Below are 23,916 nucleotides of genomic sequence, written 5' to 3' on the forward strand. Positions count from 1 at the left end.
AAAATGCATAGAGATCTAAAAATTATAAATGCCAAAAAACAAAGAACCCAAAAATACAAAAACCAAAAATTAAATTATCAAAACATAATCGTATTCTTCATGCGATTATAAAATCGCTAAGTGGAGATGTGCAAAAAATATATATTTTACAAGTCCAACAGCAGGATGTTATAAGCAAAAAAAGGGTTTCATTAAACCAGTGAAATAAGGGAAAAATAAATAAATAAAAATAAATATAAAAATAAAAATCTGAAAAAACAATCAGAAATGTCTTTTTAAGACGAAAGTGACAATGTGCTTCAGGATTCCTGGATAACAACCGGTGCGTTTGTAGTGTAAAGGCAGTAATCCGCACTCACCAGCTCCCCATCCCCTTATGGGGTTAACGCGCCTTCACAGTGTGAGCCCCTGTGTCGCTGTATATGGCTGGTCCGGTTTAAATATCCATGGAATTCCTCACAAAAAGTAAAGTGGGGCAGACATAAGGCCCATACACATGATTAGACTTTTTGACAACAAACATGCAAATTAGCTGTTTTGGAGCAACATCCGACCGTGTGTACGCTCCATCGGACAAACTTTTTTGCTTTTCATCTGACTTTTGTTGGCTGTGCGAACAGACAAACTTTCTGGCAACAAAAGTCCGATGGAGCAAAGTCTGATCGTGTGTACAGAAAACCATAGGACTTTTGTACAAAGTACAAACGGGCATGCTCAGAACCAATGCAAAAGATCAGACAACAATACAGAAGTTGACCAAAGGTGGCGGTAAAGAGCCGAAAACCACGTGATTTGGTGAAAGTTGGCTGAAAAAGTCCTGCTGTGTGTATGCAATACAAGTTCAGGGCCGACGCCCTTTGTACAAAAATCCAAGGGAAAGTTTGTACAAAGTCCTATTGTGTGTATGAGGCTATAGTGTGATCCAGTATAAAAGTATTTATTTAATTATTTATAAAATGCTACTCACATGATGCAAGATAAAAACCGGCATTTCAACTAATCCAATATGAATGTCTGTATTCGCCGCCGCTATGCACGAGTGGATTCACCTGAGGCCACGAATCCACTCGTGCATAGCGGCGGCGAATACAAACAGACATTCATATTGGATTAGTTGAAATGCCGGTTTTTATCTTGCATCATGTGAGTAGCATTTTATAAATAATTAAATAAATACTTTTATACTGGATCACACTATGTCTGCCCCACTTTACTTTTTGTGAGGAATTCCATGGATATTTAAACCGGACCAGCCATATACAGCGACACAGGGGCTCACACTGTGAAGGCGCTTTAACCCCATAAGGGGATGGGGAGCTGGTGAGTGCGGATTACTGCCTTTACACTACAAACGCACCGGTTGTTATCCAGGAATCCTGAAGCACATTGTCACTTTCGTCTTAAAAAGACATTTATGATTGTTTTTTTCTGATTTTTATTTTTATATTTATTTTTATTTATTCATTTATTTTTCCCTTATTTCACTGGTTTAATGAAACCCTTTTTTTGCTTATAACATCCTGCTGTTGGACTTGTAAAATATATATTTTTTACACATCTCCACTTAGCGATTTTATAATCGCATGAAGAATACGATTATGTTTTGATAATTTAATTTTTGGTTTTTGTATTTTTGGGTTCTTTGTTTTTTGGCATTTATAATTTTTAGATCTCTATGCATTTTTTATTAAGCACTTTATATTAATAGTATGCACTTTTAGGAATATTCAGCACTTTATTTGAATATTGCATTAGGCATGAAATAATTATTACCCAATTTATGGGTTATCACGTATATAGTTTTGTTATTTTTATTTGTCACTAGTACATATATATTTTTATTATTAGCTTTTTATTTGAATTTTTTCTTATTGTTCATACTTTTTTACAATTAATATTCTCACAATTAATAATTTGACATTCACATTTGCAATTTGCACAAATTAGTAGCAGGTGTGCGCCGTTGACTACCCCCTTTGATATACATGTGGATATTTGGGTTTAATATAATTTATAATAGTTATAATAATGACTCCAAACATACACATGTTCACATTACCATTATATAAAAGCACATTCATAGTGCATATGGTCACTTTAGAAACTTTCCATTCCTTCATACACATTATGATCAAAGTTATTCTATCCCTTTAAGTGTAGGTGTGGGTTGCCTCAACATCTATTAACCTTCTATGAGGAGGTGAGCTGCCATCTAGATAAAGGAAGGCCCATAGATGTGGTGTATCTGGATTTTGCAAAAGCATTTGACACCGTTCCCTATAAACGTTTACTGCATAAAATAAGGTCCATTGGCATGGACCATAGGGTGAGTACATGGTTTGAAAACTGGCTACAAGGGCGAGTTCAGAGGGTGGTGATAAATGGGGAATCCTCGGAATGGTCAGGGGTGGAAAGTGGGGTACCCCAGGGTTCCGTGCTGGGACCAATCCTGTTTCATTTATTCATAAATGACCTGGAGGATGGGGTAAACAGTTCAATCTCTGTATTTGTGGACAATACTAAGCTAAGCAGGGCAATAACTTCTTTGCAGGATATGGAAACCTTGCAAGTAGATCTGAACAAATTAATGGGGTGGGCAACTACATGGCAAATGAGGTTTAATATGTAAAATAATGCATTTGGGTGGCAAAAAAATATGAATGCAATCTACTCGCTAGGGAGGAAAACCTCAAGGGGAATCTAGGATGGAAAAGGACCTGGGCCTAGTAGATTGGCTCAGCAATGGCATGCAATTCCAAGCTGCTGCTAACAAAGCAAACAGAATATTGGCATGCATTAAAAAGGGGATTAACTCAAGTAATAAAGCAGAAATTCTCCCACTTCTGCAAGACTTTAGTCTGGCCACACCTAGAGTAATGCTGTCCAGTTCTGGGCACCAGTTCTGGAAGGATGTGCTGGAAATGGAGCGAGTACAAAGAAGGGCAACAAAACGAATAAAGGGTCTGGAGGATATTAGTTATGAGGAAAGGTTACGAGCGCTGAACTTATTCTCTCTGGAGAAGAGACGCTTGAGAGGGGATATGATTTCAATTTACAAATACCGTACTGGTGAACACACAATAGGGGTAAAACTTTTCTGTGGAAGGGAGTTAAACAAGACGTGGCCACTCATTAAAATAAGAAAAGAGGTTTAAACCTAAACTACGTAGAGGTTTCTTTACTGTAAGAGCGACAAGGATGTGTAATTCCCTTCCACAGGAGGTGGTTTTACGGGGAGCATTGGTAGTTTCAGGAAACTATTAGATAAGCACCTGAACGACCTCAATATACAATGTAATACTGACATATAATCACACACATAGGTTGGACTTGATGGACTTTTCAACCTCACCTACTATGTATGTAACATTTTAATTTTTACACTCTTTTTGGCAACCAAACACATGGACACTTCATTTAAAAAGTACAAATATAGATTTCTTTATTCATTTTACATCATAAAAGATTCACCACTTAAGTCTGTGGCATATTAAAAACAGTAATTCTTTACAAAAGATAAGAGGGTCTACATATACAGGGATGTATTATACTTGTCAGATAGGGGTATGACCAGTTGTTGTTCGCTAGCTCGAATGTTACCCCCGCAGTGAGCTTCCAATGCATTTTGAGCATAAGTGAAAACAGTTCTTCATCAGAGAAGTACCACAATCATATCTGTCTGTTAGACCACTTATGATCCTCAGAGGCATTCAGCAAAGGGACCCATTCTTGGCTTTGCTACATGTGTGCTTGTTTCTTCTCCTTCCCACTGTAGAATGGGTCCCTTTGCTGGATGCCTCTGAGGATCATAAGGGGTCTAACAGTCAGATATGATTGTGGTTCCTCCCTGATGAAGAACTGTTTTGACTTATGTTTGAAGCGCGTTGGATAGCTCCAGTTGAAGTGATTGCGGGGGCTACATGCCAGCTAACCGACAACAACTGGTCTTACCCCTATCTGGGCATCTTTCTGTATATGTAGACCCTCTGTTCTCTTTTGTAAAGAATTACTGTTTTTAATATGCCACAGATTTAAGTGGTGAATATTTTATGATGTAAAATTAAGTACATTTAAAATGAAGTGTCTGTGTTTATATGGTTGTCAAAAAAATCGCCAAAAAGGTGTAAAAATTCAAAGCATACACATTATGATGATATCTCCAATAGCAACCTAATGTCATAATGACAATAATGGATACGTGTAGTAGCATGCCCTGAATACCTGTAGATTGCTCCAGTCACCAACACCACAGCAGCATCTCACTCTGCTGCTTGTCACCTGTCTCGACAGGTCCCTTCCATATGGGGTGGAATCCACTTTTCTCAGTAGGAGATCTGTCTGCTGATTGAAGCAGAGTAGTCACATGGCAGGTCTGTGTCCATTCAGTTTATGCAGCGTGGACACTGAGACAGCCCAGTCTGCTCTATGGGCAAACTGGCTGTCTGGTTACAGCTAACTGCCCTCCAAACCCATGCACAGGTTCCCCACCATTTTTATTTAGCAGACTGGTTTGGTTTGTAGATAGGTGGGTGTAGAGGGACACGCGTTCATTTACACATGCTGCTCCATAGAAGGGCATAAAAACTGACAGGTGGAACTGATTGGGCTCTTTTTTGTAAAAGGGGCCTTAGACAGAAATTTCAGATCTGAGGAAAGCTACCCCCATAGTTGCCAAGTGTCCCCCCATTTTCTAGACAGCTGTTCTACAGCGGCTTTGTCCTTACCTACTGTAAGTTCCAGAATCAAAGCCGTGGGGATGGCTGCAGTAGTGTACACAGTGGTGATGTGTCCATTAAAGGCTCCTGGGCGCCGCTCCTCTCTCCAGCCACCCCCCCTCTATGACTATTGGATAGATTCATGCATTGTGTGAATCTATCCATGGCTGCTGTCATCCCCTGTTCAGATATCCGGCCCCTTTTTGGATGCCGGACACCTGAATTACAGCAGCGGGTGTAGTTTTGAAGCACCTGATTAGAGCCATAGGCTCTAATAGGCTTCAAAAAAGGTGAAATTGGTGTGCAAAGCATTGCGTTTGCAGTCCACCCTGGTATATTAGAAAAGCTAATGAATATTCGCTTTTCTAACACTGAATTGCCTCTCCACCAGTCAGGTAGCACGGGTCTAATACCGTCACCTGGTAGAAGTCCAATCGCAGTGCCTCTCCTTTCAGCCAATCATGAGGAGGGGAGGAAACTCATGGAGGACACAGCTCACCGCTGCAAGGTCCCACATCTCACCACTGTCAACTGCTGCCTGACATGCCACTGAGATGGGCTAAGTGCCGGGCAGATGGCGGGGGTCACAGTGGCAGCGTTTGGGTACAGTGGCAGCAATTGATAGGCACAGTGAGGCTGCAATTAATGTTTTGCTTTGTTTTGTTTTTTTTGGGGGGGGGGGGGGGTTGGCGAACAAAGTCTTTGCCCCGGGTGAAAAAATGTCTAGTTTTGCCACTGCGCCAACCTAGCTGTGCTGTCTGGAAGGGTTACATAAACAGGCTGTGTAGACAAAATCCAAAACCATTTGGCCAGTAAGACATATTCCATATATGCACAAAGGTTGACAGATTTCTTGGTTCACTTCTATGTAAAAAAAAAAGCCATAACTTTCTCTGAAATAATTTGAAACTTGCCAAAGTAATTGACATTCATCATGGTTCAAAAATGATGTCACCCAGTATTTCGCTGCACAACATTTAGAGGCAACTTCTGCAAAAAAGCAATTTCCGTAGCTCTCAATGAGACTTATCCAATTGCCCACTTTGTGATTGAAAAACTATATGGTTGATTTACTAAAGGAAAATCGGCAGTTCGCCTTGCAAGTGAAGCTGCACTTTGGAAGTGAAATTTCCCCAGAGCTTATTGAATATATGGAAGTTTCACTTTGCAATGAGTACCCAATCATTTGCAAAGGGAAAGGGGGGGGGGATTTTTGCTGGCACATGATTGGATGAAAGACATCAGTAGAGCTTTACCTCACTCGCTACTCTACTTGGGACAAATTCCCGTGCCAAGTGAACATTCTTATTTGTCTTTAGTAAAGCAACCCCTATGTATTCCTTAATAACAGATCTTTCTCTCCCTTTTTTGGAAATGTGTATGTACCTTACAGATGACAGCAGTGTAAGTGAAGAACTTGCACAGAAAGTTCGAGTGCTTTGCTGGATTATGACTTCACCTAAATTTTTAAAGTCCAGAACCATCCATGTCAAGTATTCTTGGATTCGTCACTGCAATATTTCTTTGTTCATGAGTTCTACATCCAGTGATAGCTTTCCGACTATTGGACTGGGCACCCAGGAAGGACGAAGTCAACTCTACTTTAAGACCATCAGAGCTTTTCAATATATACATAAACACTACATAAATCAGGCCGACTGGTTTTTGAAAGCTGATGATGACACCTATATAGTAATGGAGAACCTCAATCTAATGCTCTCCAATTATACGCCTGACCAGCCTATCTACTTTGGGAAACTGTTCAAACCTTTTGTCAAGCAGGGCTACATGAGTGGTGGAGCTGGTTATGTACTGAGTAAGGAGGCGCTAAAGCGTTTTGTGGAAGGGTTTCACTCTGGTAACTGTAGTCATAGATCTTCTGTGGAGGACTTGGAACTTGGACATTGCATGGAGATCATGGGAGTTGCACCTGTTGACACTCGGGACGCTAAAAGCAGAGAAACCTTTCATGCATTTACGCCAGAATTTCACTTAACTAGCCATTTAAAAAAAAATGACCTCTATCTTGATTATTCCAATTTCCCTGTTGTTGAGGTGAGTTTTAACTTTATAAATGCATATACTGTATGTAATAATGGAAATGCTGATAGTATTCTGTTGGATAGGTTTGTATATACACAGAGGAGTGAGAATATACCGGTATGTTATGCATACTTGACGTTATGTAACCTTTTTTTTTTTTTTTTTACTCTCTTATGGTAGATGATCTAATTGCAGAAGAAGCATGATAGCTGTAATGAAATCCATATTACCATCATCTCTTATGCAGATCTGGGGCTTCCCCATGTTCTTGTACACAAAGCTTTGAATGACTGACTTTCAAAAGAAGTTCTTAATTTTCTCCTTTGGTGATGGGGAGAGAGTGCATGAGGGGAGTGTCATTCCTGTCCTAGCATGTGTTGCTCTTTTGGTCAGGAATAATTTAATTTATGGTGCAAAATAATGTCACCATTTTGTTTCCAGATACATTTCCCCAACCAACTAGTGATTCCCTTTATTCGCATAACTAGGATCAATGGAGTCCAACTTGTAAGAGCTTGCAAACTTAACCACTTTCACCCCCTACCTGCCCAGGCCAATTTTCAGCTGTCAGCGCTGTTGCACTTTGAATGACAATTGAGCGGTGATGCAACACTGTACCCATATTCAATTTTTATCCTTTTCACGCAGAGTTTTCTTTTAGTGGTATTTAATCGCAACTAGATTTTGTTTATCTTTTGCTAAATAGAGGAACGAAAGTGAACGTAAATTTTTTTTAAAAGCTGCGTTTTTTTTCTTAATTTTTGAATAACGTTTTGCAAATAATCAAGCGTAATTAATGAAGAAAAACTGTATTCTGCTTCATTTCTTTGGTGAAAATAACCCAAATCAGTGTTTGTGAACTATATAACTTTTGTATAATAAACTATGTTATATATCTCTGAAAAATTGATCAATCCTGGCTATCTAATTTCTTGAGACCCAAAAATGCCAGGACAGTACAAATATCCTCCAAATTACCCCTTTTTGGAAAGTAGACAGTCCAAGGTATTCAGTGTTTGTCAATTTTTTGGGAGAATAAAAAAATTAAAGAAATGTTCTCGCATACTGTCACAAGTGCAGTACAGTGTCCTCATATAACTGCTGTGGCAGTGATCAGAGACGGTATAATATATATAATCTTTGACCAGAGCAAATTGATGTTACCATAGGAACACTGTGGCGGTGATCAGGATTTTTTTTCTTACACATTATCATTGCTTATACCAGTGAATTTCACTGTTATAAGCAACAAATTTTACTGAATGAAATCGATTCACTTAGTGTTTACTATTGTGGTTATCTCTGATTGGCCACAGCTAATCGCATGGTATGGATTGGCTGTGATTGGCCCTGTCTGTACCATGTGATCACTGTGACCAATCTGAGATCAACACAGCAGTACACAATGGATGGCACGAATGAAAGTCATACATTGTGTACAATTGTCATGTAATATATATATGTGATTGGCCACAGCGATCACATGGTACCAGCAGTGGCCGGTACACGGATCAGTCATCAGGTAGGACACAGTGGGTGACAGATCATGCTGCAGCAGGTACATGGGGTGCATGAAGCGTGTTCCGGGAGGACGTCATATGAACTAGTTAACCGGTTCCCGACCAGCGCACGCCGATGTACGTCGGCAGAATGGCACGGGCAGGCATATTGGCATACAGGTACGTCCAATCTTCAATGCTGCCCTGCCGCTCTCGTGCCAGTCAGGATCCCCGTGAGTCCGGTCGCGCGACCCGCGGACTCGATCACCGCGGGGATACCCGCGACCGTCTCACGGGACGGCTGAATGGAGGAAATGCCGTGTAAACAGCATTTCTCCATTCTGCCTAGCAACTAGTGACGCTGATCTCTGCTCCATGTGATTGGAGCAGAGATCAGTGTTCACTAAATGAAAGCCCAACCCCCCCACAGTTAACAACACACCCCTAGGAACACTTAACCCCTACACTGCCACCCACTGGTTAACCCCTTCACTGCCAGTGTCATTTACACAGGAATCACTGCATTTATATAGCAGTGATTACTGTAGAAATGACAATAGTCCCAAAAATGTGTCAAAAATGTCCGATGTGTCCGCCACAATGTCACAGTCACAATAAAAATCGCTGATCACCGCCATTACTAGTAAAAAAAAAATTAATAAAAAATTATTAATAAAAATGCCATAAAACTATCCCTATTTTGTAAACGCTATAACTTTTGCACAAACCAATCAATAATCGCTTATTGTGATTTTTTTTTTTTTTTTACCAAAAATATTTAGAAGCATACGTATCGGCCTAAACTGAGGAAAAAAATGTTTTTTTTATATATTTTTGGGGGATATTAATTATAACAAAAAGTAAAAAATTATGTGTTTTTTTCAAAATTGTCGCTCTATTTTTGTTTATAGAGCAAAAAATAATAACCGCAGAGGTGATCAAATACCACCAAAAGAAAGCTCTATTTGTGGGGAAAAAAAGGACGTCAATTTTGTTTGGGAGCCACGTCGCACGACCGCGCAATTGTCAGTTAAAGCGATGCAGTGCCGAATCGCAAAAAGGGGTCTGGTCTTTGACCAGCAAAATGGTCCGGTCTGTAAGGGGTTAAAGTTGAGCTTTGGGAAAATATTTGTCCTTGCAATGGGTCTACACTGCAAATATTAACTGTACATTTTGCCTAGTGGAAGATGGCATACTTACAGGGTATACACATATCCACATTTAGTCGGTTCAGCAGAAACCATCCAAATTTCAATGTGTGTGTATCCCTCTCTGTTCAACAGAAGCCGATTGTTAGACCGGTTTCTGACAAACGGTCCTGCTGAAAAACAAGATCAGTGGATGCAACCAATGACTGCAGCGATGATCTGTGTATTCTGACGGGAAAGGGGGAAGTCCTGCTGTCAGAATACAAAAGGGCAGCAGGTCAGACTTTCACAATTGCGTGGATGCAGGAATCTGTCCCTCCCCTTTTTTTTTTTTTTATTGTTCAACCCGCTGGTTGAGTGAAAAAAAAACTGTCTGTGTATACACCGCTTTCTTCTTCCTTTACACAGGTGTCGTCCTCTTCGTGCCATCAGTCCCCAGAAGCCTCCTCCCTTCATTGTCCAACTGGTCATAACTTTCTGATTCCATGCCCTACAACCTTTTAATGCCTCAATCCCATTGAGGAGTTATTGACCACAGGAAAGAAGAACCCTAAGGCTCCATTCATATCTGTGCACTTCTGTGAACATGTAAAAAATCCATGTTGGGCTTGCGGTGTCATTGCCATTAATTGTTAATGGTACCCCAAACCTACAACAAGCACTATACAGAAAAGAGGTGCAGAATCTTCTTTGGTGCATTTGTGTGCGTAGGGAAGCCCATTCAAATGAATGGGCGGCCCTAAGTGTGTCATGTGAAAACGCAAAAAAAAAAAAAAAAAACACGATTATGTGAATTGGACATTTGCAAAATTGGGTTCGGCCTGCCCTAAGAGGATGACAAAACGTGTCAGGATTGGACTGATACTGACGACATCATGCACGTTGTGCTGACACTCATGGCTTTGCATGTCTATTTGTTTTGCCTTGTATGCTTACAAATTGTTCTAAGGTACGTTTTACAACTTTTAATAAGCGGGAAGGTTAAAATGGGCTTCACTATGTTGGCTTGTTCTTTTATGCCATGTACACACGAGCGGACTTTTCGAGGGACTAGGTCCGACGGACATTCGGGCGGAGTTCCCACGTAGTTTCCGAATGAACGGACTTGGCCACACACAATCGCACTAAAGTCCGACGGATTCGAACGTGATAACGTACGACCGGACTAGAATAAGGAAGTTTATAGCCAGTAGCCAATAGCTGCCCTAGCGTCGGTTTTTGTCCGTTGGACTAGCATACACATGAACGGAATTCTTGGTCCGGCGGAGTTCCAGTGGAAAAATGTAAAACATGTTCTATTTCTAAAGTCCGTCAGATTTTTGGCAAGCAAAGGTCCGATGGAGCCCACGAATTATCCGACGTACTCGTTCCGTCTGACTTTTGCTGTCAAAGTCTGGTCTTGTGTACGCGGCATTATTCTTTGTTGTATCCGAAGCTAATACCGAGTGGCCATTGTCTGCCGCTGTTTTTTTTTATGGTGTATCACATGCACTCTAATTTTTGGTCCACCATATTTAAGAGGCATATACTGATTGTTGGACTTTCTCACATTTGTGTTTCATATATTCTCAATACCCTTTATTTTTTTTTATTTTTATTTTTTTACTTTTGTATTAAGTTTCACCCTGGAGCGGTGTCCTTGCAGGATGCTAGAAAAAGTCCTGCAAGCAGCATTTTTGGGGCATTGGAGGAGCAGTGTATACACCACTCCTAAACCGCCCCTGCCCATTGAAATGAATGGAAAATGTTATTGCAGCAGCAATACACAGGCCTTATTAACCCCTTCTTCGGCCGGAGTTTAATGTGATAAGTCTCATTGTTACTTTTACAGAAAAACAAAACAAAAAAAAAACATGTTATACTTACCTGCTTTGTGCAGTGGAATGACTTACAGGTACATCCTTTTGCGCCGCCCTGCCGCAGTATATGTGTGGTGGGCGGTCTTAATGTGGTTAAACAATGCTGTCGTTTACTACTGTGTGAGATCTGTGACTGGTCACTACAATGACATGGTACTAGGGTGGACCTGTACCATGTGATAGGTTGACCAATCACAGCATCACAGTAGTAAACAAGGTTTCAGGAATGAAATGATTAGTCTTACTGATTGCTTGTTACATTGATCATTACTGTAACAAGCAATCAAAGTGTAAAAGAAAAATCCCTGGTCACCCCCTCAGAGTAGTACAGTGTCACTATGGTGGCACTGTACTGCTCCGGTGACAATATTTAAAAAATACTATCGCCACTCTATCTCCGATCACTGCCACACCAGTTGCAGTGTACCTGATCATCACCACACATCATAGAGGTCAATTTACTAAAGACAAATATACTGTGCACTGCAAGTGCAGTTGCTCTAGATGTGAGGGAAAGCTCTGCTGATTTATATCATCCAACCGTGTGCAAGCAAAAATGCTTATTTTTTATTTTCCTTGCATGTGATTAGGTGTTTGCAAAGTGAGACTTTACTCGTTTGTTAATCTCTGGAGCAAGTACATGTGCAGTGCACAGTATATTTGTACATACTTTAGTAAATCAAACCTAGTGTCTTTTAATATTTACAGTTATACCCGCAAAAAGACCAGCCTGAAGTGATCTAGCAGGACTTAATTTTCTGACAAAAGTTCCACTTCAAACTATTACATGGTTACATAGTAGCTTTGTAGTAATTTATATTAAAAATATTAAAATGGCAAAATTACTTAATAAAATTTGTTTTTAATCTGTGTTTTTATCATAAATATACAGTTGTAACAACACCTCCAGCTACTTTTAAATTATTTTTATTTTTTATTTTAGGGTCCCCAATGCTGCTCAGACCTGGCCATATCATTCCACCATCTGGATGCAGTACTCCTGCACACCTTAGAATACTTCACCTACCACTTGAGAGCGTATGGATACCAGTACCGTTACCAGCCCCAGTGGCCAGCTCTCACCGACAGACTGCATGTTAACACCAAGAATCCTATAAATATAAAAACAAATTTAAGTGAGTCGTCTGCTGTGACAGATAGTGGAACAGATACTTAGAGGAGGTAAACTCTCCCCCTCAGATGCTGTTTTTAAAATAAACTAGTATAATGCAGTATTACAACATATTCTACAGTATAATAACCCCCATTCACGTGTTTCTTAATTTTTTTTTTCAGCAGTTTTAAAATCCGTACTTTCTGGTATAAACCAGCTCCATTTTAAGTATGGTTTTCTTAGTCTGCATTGTAATACAGTGGGGATGGAAAGTATTCAGACCCCCTTAAATTTTTTCAGTTTTTGTTATATTGCAGCCATTTGCTAAAATCATTTAAATTCATTTTTTTCCAAATTAATGTATACACAGCACCCCATATTGACAAAAAAACACAGAATTGTTGATTTTTTTTTTTTTTGCAGATTTATTAAAAAAGAAAAACTAAAATTATCACATGGTCCTAAGTATTCAGACCCTTTGCTCAGTATTTAGTAGAAGCACCCTTTTGATCTAATACAGCCATGAGTCTTTTTGGGAAAGATGCAACAAGTTTTTCACACCTGGATTTGGGGATCCTCTGCCATTCCTCCTTGCAGATCCTCTTCTGTTCTGTCAGGTTGGATGGTAAACGTTGGTGGACAGCCATTTTTAGGTCTCTCCAGAGATGCTCAATTGGGTTTAAGTCAGGGCTCTGGCTGGGCCATTCAAGAACAGTCACAAAGTTGTTGTGAAGCCGCTCCTTCATTATTTTAGCTGTGTGATTAGGGTCATTGTCTTGTTGGAAGGTAAACCTTCGGCCCAGTCTGAGGTACTGAGCACTCTGGAGAAAGTTTTCATCCAGGATATCCCTGTACTTGGCCGCATTCATCTTTCCCTCGATTGCAACCAGTCGTTCTGTCCCTGCAGCTGAAAAATACCCCCACAGCATGATGCTGCCACCACCATTCTTCCTGTTTGGACTGTATTGGACAGGTGATGAGCAGTGGCTGGTTTTCTCCACACATACCACTTAGAATTAAGGCCAAAAATTTCTATATTGGTCTCATCAGACCAAAGAATCTTATTTCTCACCATCTTGGAGTTCTTCAGGTGTTTTTTAAGAAAACTCCATGCGGGCTTTCATGTGTCTTGCACTGAGAGGCTTCCGTCGGGCCACTGTGCCATAAAGCCCCGACTGGTGGAGGGCTGCAGTGATGGTTGACTTTCTACAACTTTCTCCCATCCCCCGACTGTATCTCTGGAGCTCAGCTACAGTGATCTTTGGGTTCTTCTTTACCTCTCACACGATAGCTCAGTTTGGCCAGAAGGCCAGCTCTAGGAAGGGTTCTGGTCGTCCCAAACGTCTTCCATTTAAGGATTATGGAGGCCACTGTGCTCTTAGGAACCTTAAGTGCAGCATAACTTTTTTTTTTTTTGTAGCCGTTGCCAGATTTGGCTGTTGGGGTCTGCGGGCAGGGGGCTTATCGGAATCCGGGAGCCCCCTTTCATAAGGGGGCCCCCGGATACCGGCCCCCCACCCTATGTGAATGAGTATGGGGTTCAACAAAAATGTAAAAAAAAACACAACACAGGGTTAAAATAGATTATTGCACAGCTCCGGGGGTCTTCTCACTGGACTCTCTTCCTCGCCGCTGCCCTCTTCTTCCAACTTCGGGGGTCTTGTCCCCCTCTTCAGTTCTTCTTGCCGGGCCACCGCTTCTTCTTTCACCTCTTTTACTAGCGGTGGCCCGGTCTTCTGTCGCCGCCGCCGACTTCCGTTCTTCTTCTTCTTCTGGAGATGTTGACTCGACGCTCTCTCCGGCCGCAATGCCAGGCACGAAGTTGTATAGGGACAAGGGGCGGGGTCGCCGGTTGATGTCACATGGTGTCACGATGTCACAGTCCCGGAGGGTGCTGGGACTGTGACGTCGTAAGGGGGCGGGGTCACCATGTGACATCAACCGGCGACCCCGCCCCTTGTCCCTATATAAGTCGCCGTGCACCTTGTGCCTGGCATTGCGGCCGGAGAGAGCGTCGAGTCAACATCTCCAGAAGAAGAAGAACGGAAGGCGGCGGTGGCGGCGGCAACAGAAGACCAGGCCACCGCTAGTAAAAGAGCTGAAAGAAGAAGCGGTGGCCCGGCAAGAAGAACCAAAGGGGGGGACAAGACCCCCGAAGTCGGAAGAAGAGGGCGGCGGCGAGGAAGAAAGCCGGGCTCCTCCGCTAGCAGAAGATAGCGGAGGAGTCCGGCGAGAAGACCCCCGAAGACGGAAGACCCCCGGAGCTGTGCAATAAACTATTTTAACCCTGTGTTGTTTTTTTTTTTTTTTTTACATTTTTTTTTCACAGGTGAATGGGTAGGGGTACATTGTACCCCATACTCATTCACATAGGGTGAGGGGCCGGTATCCGGGGGCCCCCTTATGAAAGGGGGCTCCCGGATTCCGATAAGCTCCCCGCCCGCAGACCCCGACAACCAACGGCCAGGGTTGTCCGGAAGAGGCCCTTGTCCTCATCAACATGGGGACAAGGTGCTTTGGGGTGGGGGGGCCGCGCGGCCCCCCCTTCCCCAAGGCACCCCCCATGTTGAGGGTACGCGGCCTGGTACGGCTCAGGAGGGGGGCGCTCGCTCGTCCCCACCCCCTTTCCTGGCCGGCCGGGTAGCGTGCTCGGATAAGGGTCTGGTACGGATCTGGGGGGGACCCCACGCCGTTTTTTCGGCGTAGGGGGTTCCCCTTAGAATCCATACCAGACCTAAGGGCCTGGTATGCTCTCGGAGGGGGAACCCATGCCAAATTTTTTTCATAAATTTGGCGTGGAGTTCCCCCTTCAGAGCTAATAATTCTGTCAGTCGCCTCCGTATAGACAGAGATCCGACTTGAAGGCGACCTCCATTAAAATCAATTGGTACCAGTCGCCTACAAGTCGGATCGAAGTAGTACAGGAACTTCTTCTGAAGTCGGAGAGACTTCAGTAGCGTGCATTAAGACGGCTCTCATTCACTTACATTGATTTTTAAATATTGTCCGACCTGAGGCGACTAGGGGCGACCTCAAGTCGGATCTGAGTTGCCCCTGTGTGAACCGGCTCTGAAGGTGTAGAACCATCTCAAGGATGATCAGAATAAATGGACAACACCTGAGTTAAATATGAGTGTCACAGCAAAGGGTCTGAATACTTAGGACCATATGATATTTCAGTTTTTCTTTTTTTTTTACAAATCTGCAAAAATGTCAACAAATCAGTGTTTTTCTGTCAATATGGGGTGCTGTGTGTACATTAATGAGGAAAAAAAGTGAATTTAAATGATTTTAGCAAATGGCTGCAAAATAACAAATAGTGAAAAATTTAAGGGGATCTGAATATTTTGTCCCCGCTGTATACTTCCGCCCTTTCTTCTGTCGCTAGCTGTAATCTCGTTCATGCACAATCCTTCCTTAGCCAAGCCTCGTTCTAGCTCTGTGATTGGCAACCGCCTATCCCGCCTATCACAGCAGGCCTGTTCTGACTAGGGTTGCACTGATACTAGTATCTGTATCGGTGCTGATACCGAGTATTTGCACAAGTATCGGTACTCGTGCAAATGCATTGATACCCGAAACTGATACTTTCAGGCTCGGTTCTTTTTTGCATTTAGAATTTTCGCATTTTCAGATTTCTGAATTAAAGATTTCCGGAAATTCGAAAATCTGTTAAAGAAAGGAAAATCTGTCTTAAGTCTAAATAATAACTAACTATTAATTTATAGGTATTGGAATTCCCTTTCAAATGTGTCTGTTAGTGAACATAACGAATACGAATTTATCCGAAGTTACGAATTAAATTATCCGAATTAACGAATGCTGCCTCTAAGCAAATGGAATGTAACGATCTAATAATAATAAAAAAAACTATTATTATTATTATTATTAATTATTTATTATTCATTTGTTCTGTTCCATTTGTTTAGATGCGGCATTTGTTATTTCAGATAATTTGTAACTTCGGATAAATTCATACTCGTTAATTTAATAGTTATTAAACTGATTTTCTTTCTTTTTTTTTCAGATTTTCACATTTTTGGACTTTCAAATCTTTGAATTCCAGAATTCTGGAAATTCAGAATTCCGAAAATCCGAAATTTGGAAATTTTGTAAATCCGAAATTCGGAAATGTGTAGATTGGAAATTTGGAAATACGTAAATCTGAAATTCGGAAATTTGGAAATTCGGAAATCCGAAATTCAGAAAAATCTAAATTCGGAAAATCGAAAATTCGTAAATCCAAAAATTCGAAATTTGGAAAATATAAAATTCGGAAATCCGAAAATTCGGAAATTCAGAAAATTGGAAATTCAAAAAATGGAAATGTGAAAATTCCCGAAATTTTCGAATTTCCGATATTCCGAATTTTACCGAAAAAATTACAATAACTAATGAAATGAAAATGAACGAGTTTTTGGACAGTGCACATGTCTACCCAGATGTACTCCATGTGGATTATATGTGGATTTTTGTATGCAATAAACTGTGTTCAAAGTATCTGTTCTTATTATATAACCACGGACATCTAAACTGTGTAAAAGACTTAATGGTCACGGTAGTAAGTACAAACCAGTAGAAACTGATGTATCTGGGTTTGGAACACAATAAAGAATTTTGATTAACAATGTGTATTATATACTATATGTATTCTATATTATTCCATGATGATTGGATTAGGCTGACAGTTACTTATGTATGTAAAATGCAGTGGTATGTTCCTGACACTCATTAGAACTGAAGAAGCAGCTTAAAAATGTGGCAAAACCTTTTCACCACTATAGACAACTCATTTTATGGGAAAAAAAACCCCAAAGGAGCCACTTAAAATGTCTAGTCCTCTGTTCTTGTGCCCATAGCTCTGCAAACTACTTTTTATTCTCTGCATCTATAGCTTCAGCCCAACCAGGTGTATCAGACACTTGTGCATATACATACCTATATAGGCAGGGGTGACCGCTGGAAGAAGGGAGGGCAGGGGTGACCGCTGGCAGGGCACTCAGCATCGCTCCCATTCCTGCACTATACATAGACAGCCTGAGCATAGGCGGCAAGATCTGCTCCTCGGCTCTTCCCAAAGCTGAAATGCGATTCTCTCACATGCAGAGCTACGGTTAGCACTGGGTGTAGGCTGGTGATTGTGTTTCACTTCTGACCTGTGGTATTCTCTGGTCAGAACTGAAGTGTGAATGTAATCACTAGCTACACACAGTGCAGTGCACGTAGCTGTGTGTGAGAGAATTGGATTTCATCTTTGTGCTCTGTAAGGAAGAGCCTAGGAGGAGATTTTGCTGCCTGTGCTCAGGCTGTGTATGCACAGTGCAGGAATGGGAGACAGCCAGGCACAGCGGCAGGTGTGGAGTGGGAATCTTTGGGGGGGCAGACCATCCCAACACCCTTCTAGATCCAGCCATGGTACAGCAGCAGTCAAGAAAGGAAATGCAATCCCCCTCCATGAACTCACTTTACCTGGCAGGATCATCAGGAAGCAGAAGTTGGAGGGCAGAGCTGGGAGGTGGAGCAGTACTGCAGATAGGAGGGAGGGCAGAGTTTCAAAGCCCATTTATTGGTTGCTGGGAAGCCGGGGGGGTTTAGAAATCAATGACTGCAGTGGGGGGGATGATTGGAGATAAGATAGAGGCAGGGGGGCCGACTAAAATCCTCACTGGATGCATTGTGGTAATCATAGAAGTTCCCCTAAAGGAGCAAGGGTTTGGGTTTTATTCAAACCTCTTTGTGGTTCCAAAACCAAATGGGGATGTCAGACCTATTCTAGATCTAAAGGGCCTGAATCAATTCTTTAACATTTGCCGCTTTCACATGGAGTCAATCCGCTCTGTGGTCTCCACCCTATTTGGGGGAGAATTCATGGCGTCAAAAGACATCAAAGACTCATATCTACATGTGCCTATCTGTCCCACTCACCAAAGATTCCTAAGGTTCGCAGTAGAAGAGCACCACTTCCAGTTTGTGGCCCTACCCTTTGGTCAGGCTACTGCACCCTGGGTATTTTTCGAAGATTCTAGCCCCGCTTCTAGCAAATCTAAGGGTGCAGGGCATAGCGGTGATGGCATATCTAGACGACCTGCTACTGGGAGAGCAGTCGGTAGCACGGTTAACCCACAATGAGCTCAGCACAGTAAAATACCTAGAGCACTTAGGTTGGGTCCTCAACCTGGAAAAATAATCCTTGCAGCCCTTAAAGAGGGCGGAGTATTTCTGCATGATCATAGACACTGCCCAAAGCAGGGTATTCTTACCGAGTCAAAGATCAAGTCTATAAGAGACTTGATCCAGGTGGTCAAGGCGAGGAAGGAACCATCCATTCGTCTTTGCATGAGGTTGTTAGAAAAGATGACAGCCTCCCTCAAGGCCATTCCTTACCCCCAGTTTCATTTGGGACTGCTGCAAAACAGCATCCTATCTGCCTGGAACAGGAGAGTCCAAGCCTTGAACTTGCCAACATGCCTGTCATCAGAGGTACGATAAAGCCTCAGTTGGTGGTTAAAAATCAAAAATTTGAGAAGGGGAAGATCCTTCACCCCAGTCACCTGGAAGGTGGTATCAACAACAGATACCAGCCTTTTGGGCTGGGGGGCAGTTCTGGAAGAGGCTTCGGCCCAAGAGAAATGGTCCAAGGCCGAAAGGAGCCTGGCCATCAATATTTTTGAGATCAGAGTAGTGCATTTAGCCCTCAGAGCCTGGACGTACACGTTGCAGGGTTATCCTGCCTGGATACTGTCCGACAATTCTACTGCTGTGGCCTATATCAATCAACAAGGGGGCACCCAGAGTCAGGATGCCCAGAGGGAGGTGAACCAAGTACTGGTTTGGGCAGAAAAGCGTGTTCCCTGTCTTTCTACAGTCTTCATTCCGGGGTTAGAGAATTGGCAAGTGGACTATCAGAGCCGCCAGCAGCTGTTAGAATGGTCTCTGCGCGAGATATGGGGTACCCCAGATGTAGATTTTACAAGCCTCCTGGTTCAACAGGAAGTTGGACAACTTTGTTTCGAGGACAAGGGATCCTCTAGCATAAGGAGCAGATGCGCTAGTGATTCCTTGGGATCAGTTTTCTCTGACCTATGCATTCCCATCCGATTCCGCTCTTACCGAGACTGCTTTGCAGGATCAGGAAAAAAGGGAAACCAGTAATCCTAGTGGCTCCAGCGTGGGCCCAGAAGATCCTGGTACATAGAGATCGTAAGGATGGCGGTGGGAAAACTTTGGGTTCTTCCACTCCGCCCAGACCTGCTCTTGCAGGGACCAGTATTCCATCCTTCCTTACAAAGTCTAAATTTAAATGGTTTGGCTGTTGAAACCTACATTTTGAAGAAACATGAACTTTTGGGTCCAGTTCTCTCCACTCTGGTTAATGCTAGGAAACCGGCCTCCAGGCTCATCTATTACAGAATATGGAAGGCATATGTTTCCTGGTGCGAATCCAAAGGATGGCATCCTCAAAAGTATGTTATTGGTAGGATTCTTGCTTTTCTTCAAGCTGGGGTAGAGACAGGGCTGGTGCATGGATTTTTGGCACCCTAGGCGAAACCTCATTTTGCCACCCCCATTGGCTCCAAACCTCAGAGACTTTTGCGGTGCCTCTTCACTCATTTCTTCCGTGGTCCACAGGCCTGTACCTGTGCCTCTGGACCCAGCCCGAAAACAAATAGTAGAGGGCACCGGCTCCCTTAATCAAGCCAGCTGTGGTCCACAAGCTAGGGCAGTATACAGACAGGCCAACTGTATAATTGGCTGTTTGTACGAGCATACAGATACACTGACCATTATTTACAAGCACCTACTAAAAATAATAATACATGCACATTTTTGTACCTGCAAAAAGATCTTCATTTATTAATTTTTTTTACAAAGGTGGACTTGAACCTCCACACCTCAAATCACCCCAATTTTTTTTATTTTCAAGTTTCAGATCACCACAATTCTTCCACCTTCACACGTCAGATACACACAGTCTACCCCTCTGTACCCACCTGCACATCTGTCCCCCCCCCCACACACACCTGCTACCCCTCTGTACCCCCCTGCATGTCTCCCCCCAACACACACACCTGTTACCCCTCTGTACCCCCTGCACGTCTGTCTCCACCCTCCTCCCCCACCCACATGCACACACACCTGTTATCCCTCTGTACCCCCCTGCACGTCTGTCCTCCCCCACACACACACAAACAATCTGTTACCCCTCTGTATACTTCACGTCTGTTTCCATCTTCCTCCCTACACACATACACACACCTGTTACCCCTCTTTACCCTCCAGCACATCTGTCCCCTTTCCACACACATCTGTACCTCCCTGCACGTCTGTTCCTGCCCCCCCCCACACACACACACACACACCTGTTCCCCCTATGTACCCCCCCCCCCCTGCACGTCTGTCTGTCGCCCCCCCCCCCCCACACACACACACATCTGTCCCTCTTACGTACCCCCCTGCACGTCTGTTCCTAACCCCCCTCACACACAAACACACATATCGGTTACCCCTCTGTACATGGTGAAATGCACTATAAGGTAGACAGAGTACATTTTTTATTTCATGTGATTGTAGGCTGCATCACTGAGCATGCTGCCTGTGCTTCCACTATACCTGAGCCAGCGGTGGTGATGGCTTTACTCCAGGAGAGTGGCGCTGCTGTCAGCCTGTCCTTCCACAACATATCCCCGAGCGACCAGGAGGAGGGGGAGCGGATATTGCGGAAAGCCCAGAGTTGCATGCCATCTCATCCACCCCAGCCAGTTCCACCGATCATGCTGCACTTCTGGACCGGCCGGCTGTCTCCCCTCATCTTCTCACTGCCGCTGCTGGCGCGGCACTGCAGGCTGGGAACAGAGCGGTCCAGGATGTCTTCACAGGCGCAATCACCCTCTAGCCTGGCGGTTGGCGCCATTAGGCAGCATGTATTTAAATAATGCCAATCCTGGAGATATTTTAATAATCTGAATCCACAGCGAGTGACTGGGGATCTGGATTTTGCGCCCCCCACCCTGGCGCCCTAGGCAGCCGCCTGACCCGCCTATTGCTAGTGCCGGCCCTGGGTAGAGATAAAACTGGCCCTGAGCACTATCAAGGGTCAGATCTCAGCCCTATCGGTGTTCTTTCAAAGACCACTTGCGTCTCATTCCCTAGTCCGGGCTTTTGTTCAGGAGGTATTGCGGTTAAATTCACTCCAATCTCCTTTGTGCCCAGGGCATTTGAATTTAGTCTTGGCTGGCTTTACAGAAATGGCCCTTTGAACCTATTTGCCATATTCCGTTGCTCCTTTTGAGTAGGAAAATTACCTTTCTAGTCACTATTTCCTCTGCTAGGAGAGTATCTGAACTGGGAGCTTTCTCTTGTAAATAGCCTTATTTAATTGTCCACAAGGACAAGGTTGTGTTGTGTCCTCACCCCAACTTTCTCCCTAAGGTGGTGTTGGGTTTTCATCTAAATCAAGATGTTGTCTTGCCTTCCTTTTTCCAGACCCGCAGTCTGTGGAGGAAAGATTATTGCATTCTCTAGATGTAGTGAGAGCAATAGGTCTATCTGAAAGCAACTGCTCAGATACGGAAGACTGATGTTTTGTTTATTCTGCCGGTCCTAGAAAGGGCCAGGCAGCATCAAAATCTACTATCTCTCTAAGTGGATTCGGCAGGTTAATAGTCAAGCTTATGGTTTGAAACAAAAAAAATCCTCCTTTTTTTGTGTGAAAGCACACTTGACCAGAGCAGTAAGTGCTTCTTGGGCGGTGCATCACCAGGTCTCCATGGCTCAGATCTGCAAGGCTGCAACCTGGTCTTCAGTCCATACATTTACCAAATTCTATCAAGTGGATATAAAAGGGCTTGAGGATACTGCCTTCGGGCGCAGTGTGCTGCAGGCAGCAATATAGGTCCTCACGTTTGATGGTGGTCTGCTTTGATTTGTGTCTCCCTCCCCTCAAATTGAGCATTGCTCTGGGATGACCCATTAAGTAATTAACAAGGCTCTGTGTCCTGTGATGTACGAAAAAGAAAGTAGGATTTTTAATAACAGCTTACCTGTAAAATCATTTTCTTGGATTACACCATGGGACACAGCGATCTCCCCTTTTTCTTATGGGATCTTTATTGCTTTGCTACAAAAACTGAAGGTACGCTCCTTATGGGAGGGTCTATATAGAGGGGGACTTGTCTTCATTGAGTGTGCCAGTGTCCAGTCACCTATTGGTGAGCTATACAACCCATTAAGTAATTAACAAGGCTCTGTGTGCCGTGGTGTACTCCAAGAAAAGGATTTTACAGGTAAGCTGTAATTAAAAATTCTATTTTTTTTTTTTGCCCCATTGTAGTAATTGTGTTTGATTGCTCCCACCTGTCTTTGAAAGAATTTTCCAGGGAATGGGACCAGGAGATTCAAATGATCAGTTGAATGTTTATCATGCCCCAGCTAATCCCTGGAAAGAGGCATCCAGAAGGTGGCTAGGTAGGTGATAAATGTGAGGGAGGTCTGAGCAGAGGCTTCTTCTTCCTCTAGGAAGGGTTTCCATTGTCTTGGGGCTACTGCCCCTGGAGGTAGGTCCACTAAATAAAATCTGCAGTCTAGGCCTCAGCAGCTGCTGAAGATAACATGAGTGTTACATTTTCTGAAGGACACTGCTCCGAAGCCATTGGTCTTGAGACTTTGCCTGTTATAGTTCTCACTAAAGATCCACCTGTGGCTGCTGGGTGGCAAACATTTTGAGGGACTGTCCCTGATTTTTTTTTAACAAAGTCCCTCCTTTCCACCTCATTTGTCCCTCATTTTGGTTTGATCTATAAAGTTGTATATAAAATGCACTATTTGTCTTTCAAAAAGTGTTTACAAGTGCTAAATCTTTTATCCACTTTCTAAATTGCTGCATTTGTAAATTACAAAAGCCAGTATAAAGGAACAGCAGTTGTTAAAAAAAAAAAAAGCACATGTAGGTTTTTAACTAATCTTCTTCCATTTATTTGAGTGTGTGTGTATATAATATATTTCTCTTGGGGGGCGTGGCTGTGTCATATGCCAACATAGTTTTGCTAATTGGTGTCCCTTGTTCCTATCTCAAAACAAGCAGGTGGTGCTCAATATTTTGGGGGGCGGCAAACAAATCCCCCCCCCCCCCTTCGTTGAGCTGCCACCCTCACCACCCTCTCCTCTCAGCAGTAGATGGATGGGAAGGCAGTCTTACCTTAGGAGATGACGAGGATTAAGGACGAGGGGTAGGGATGCCGCTCCTCGCTCCAGCTGAGGGAAGACCTGGGGCTTCTCCTTCCGACTGAACAGATGTTGCTTCTCCTCCTGGCCGAACAGGAAGTGGGTCCTGAGACCCGATTGGCTGGGAGTCCTAAGACTCTCTGGCCAATCGGCTCTCAGGACCCAATTCCTGATTGGTTTGGAGGAGAATCAAGAAGACGAGTGAATATTCACTATTGTCACACAACTGAATGGGCTCAGGGCTGAGTGCATTGCGCCCCGAGCCCATCCTTTCTTTTTAAGCCAATTAGAGCCTCAGGCTCTAATCATGTGCTTCTG

The 23,916-nt window shown here is 43.2% G+C and overlaps 1 protein-coding gene across 2 annotated transcripts in view; it reads left to right on the top strand.

Annotated features, from left to right (window-relative positions):
* LOC143983669 (glycoprotein-N-acetylgalactosamine 3-beta-galactosyltransferase 1-like) overlaps positions 1-12,708 on the top strand; it is a 32,717-nt gene extending 20,009 nt beyond the window's left edge. For both annotated transcript variants that reach the window (XM_077483646.1, XM_077483645.1), the window contains exons 3-4: positions 6,109-6,770; positions 12,208-12,708. In XM_077483646.1, the coding sequence (XP_077339772.1) occupies positions 6,109-6,770; positions 12,208-12,441 (896 nt within the window). In that variant the 3' untranslated portion in view covers positions 12,442-12,708. The remainder of the gene's footprint in view (positions 1-6,108; positions 6,771-12,207) is intronic.
* Positions 12,709-23,916: the final 11,208 nt, after the last annotated feature.

Source organism: Lithobates pipiens, unplaced genomic scaffold, assembly GCF_037356315.1.
Source record: "Lithobates pipiens isolate NorthernLeopardFrog02 unplaced genomic scaffold, aLitPip1_a1.2 Scaffold_16, whole genome shotgun sequence".
Taxonomy (NCBI): Eukaryota; Metazoa; Chordata; class Amphibia; order Anura; family Ranidae; genus Lithobates; species Lithobates pipiens.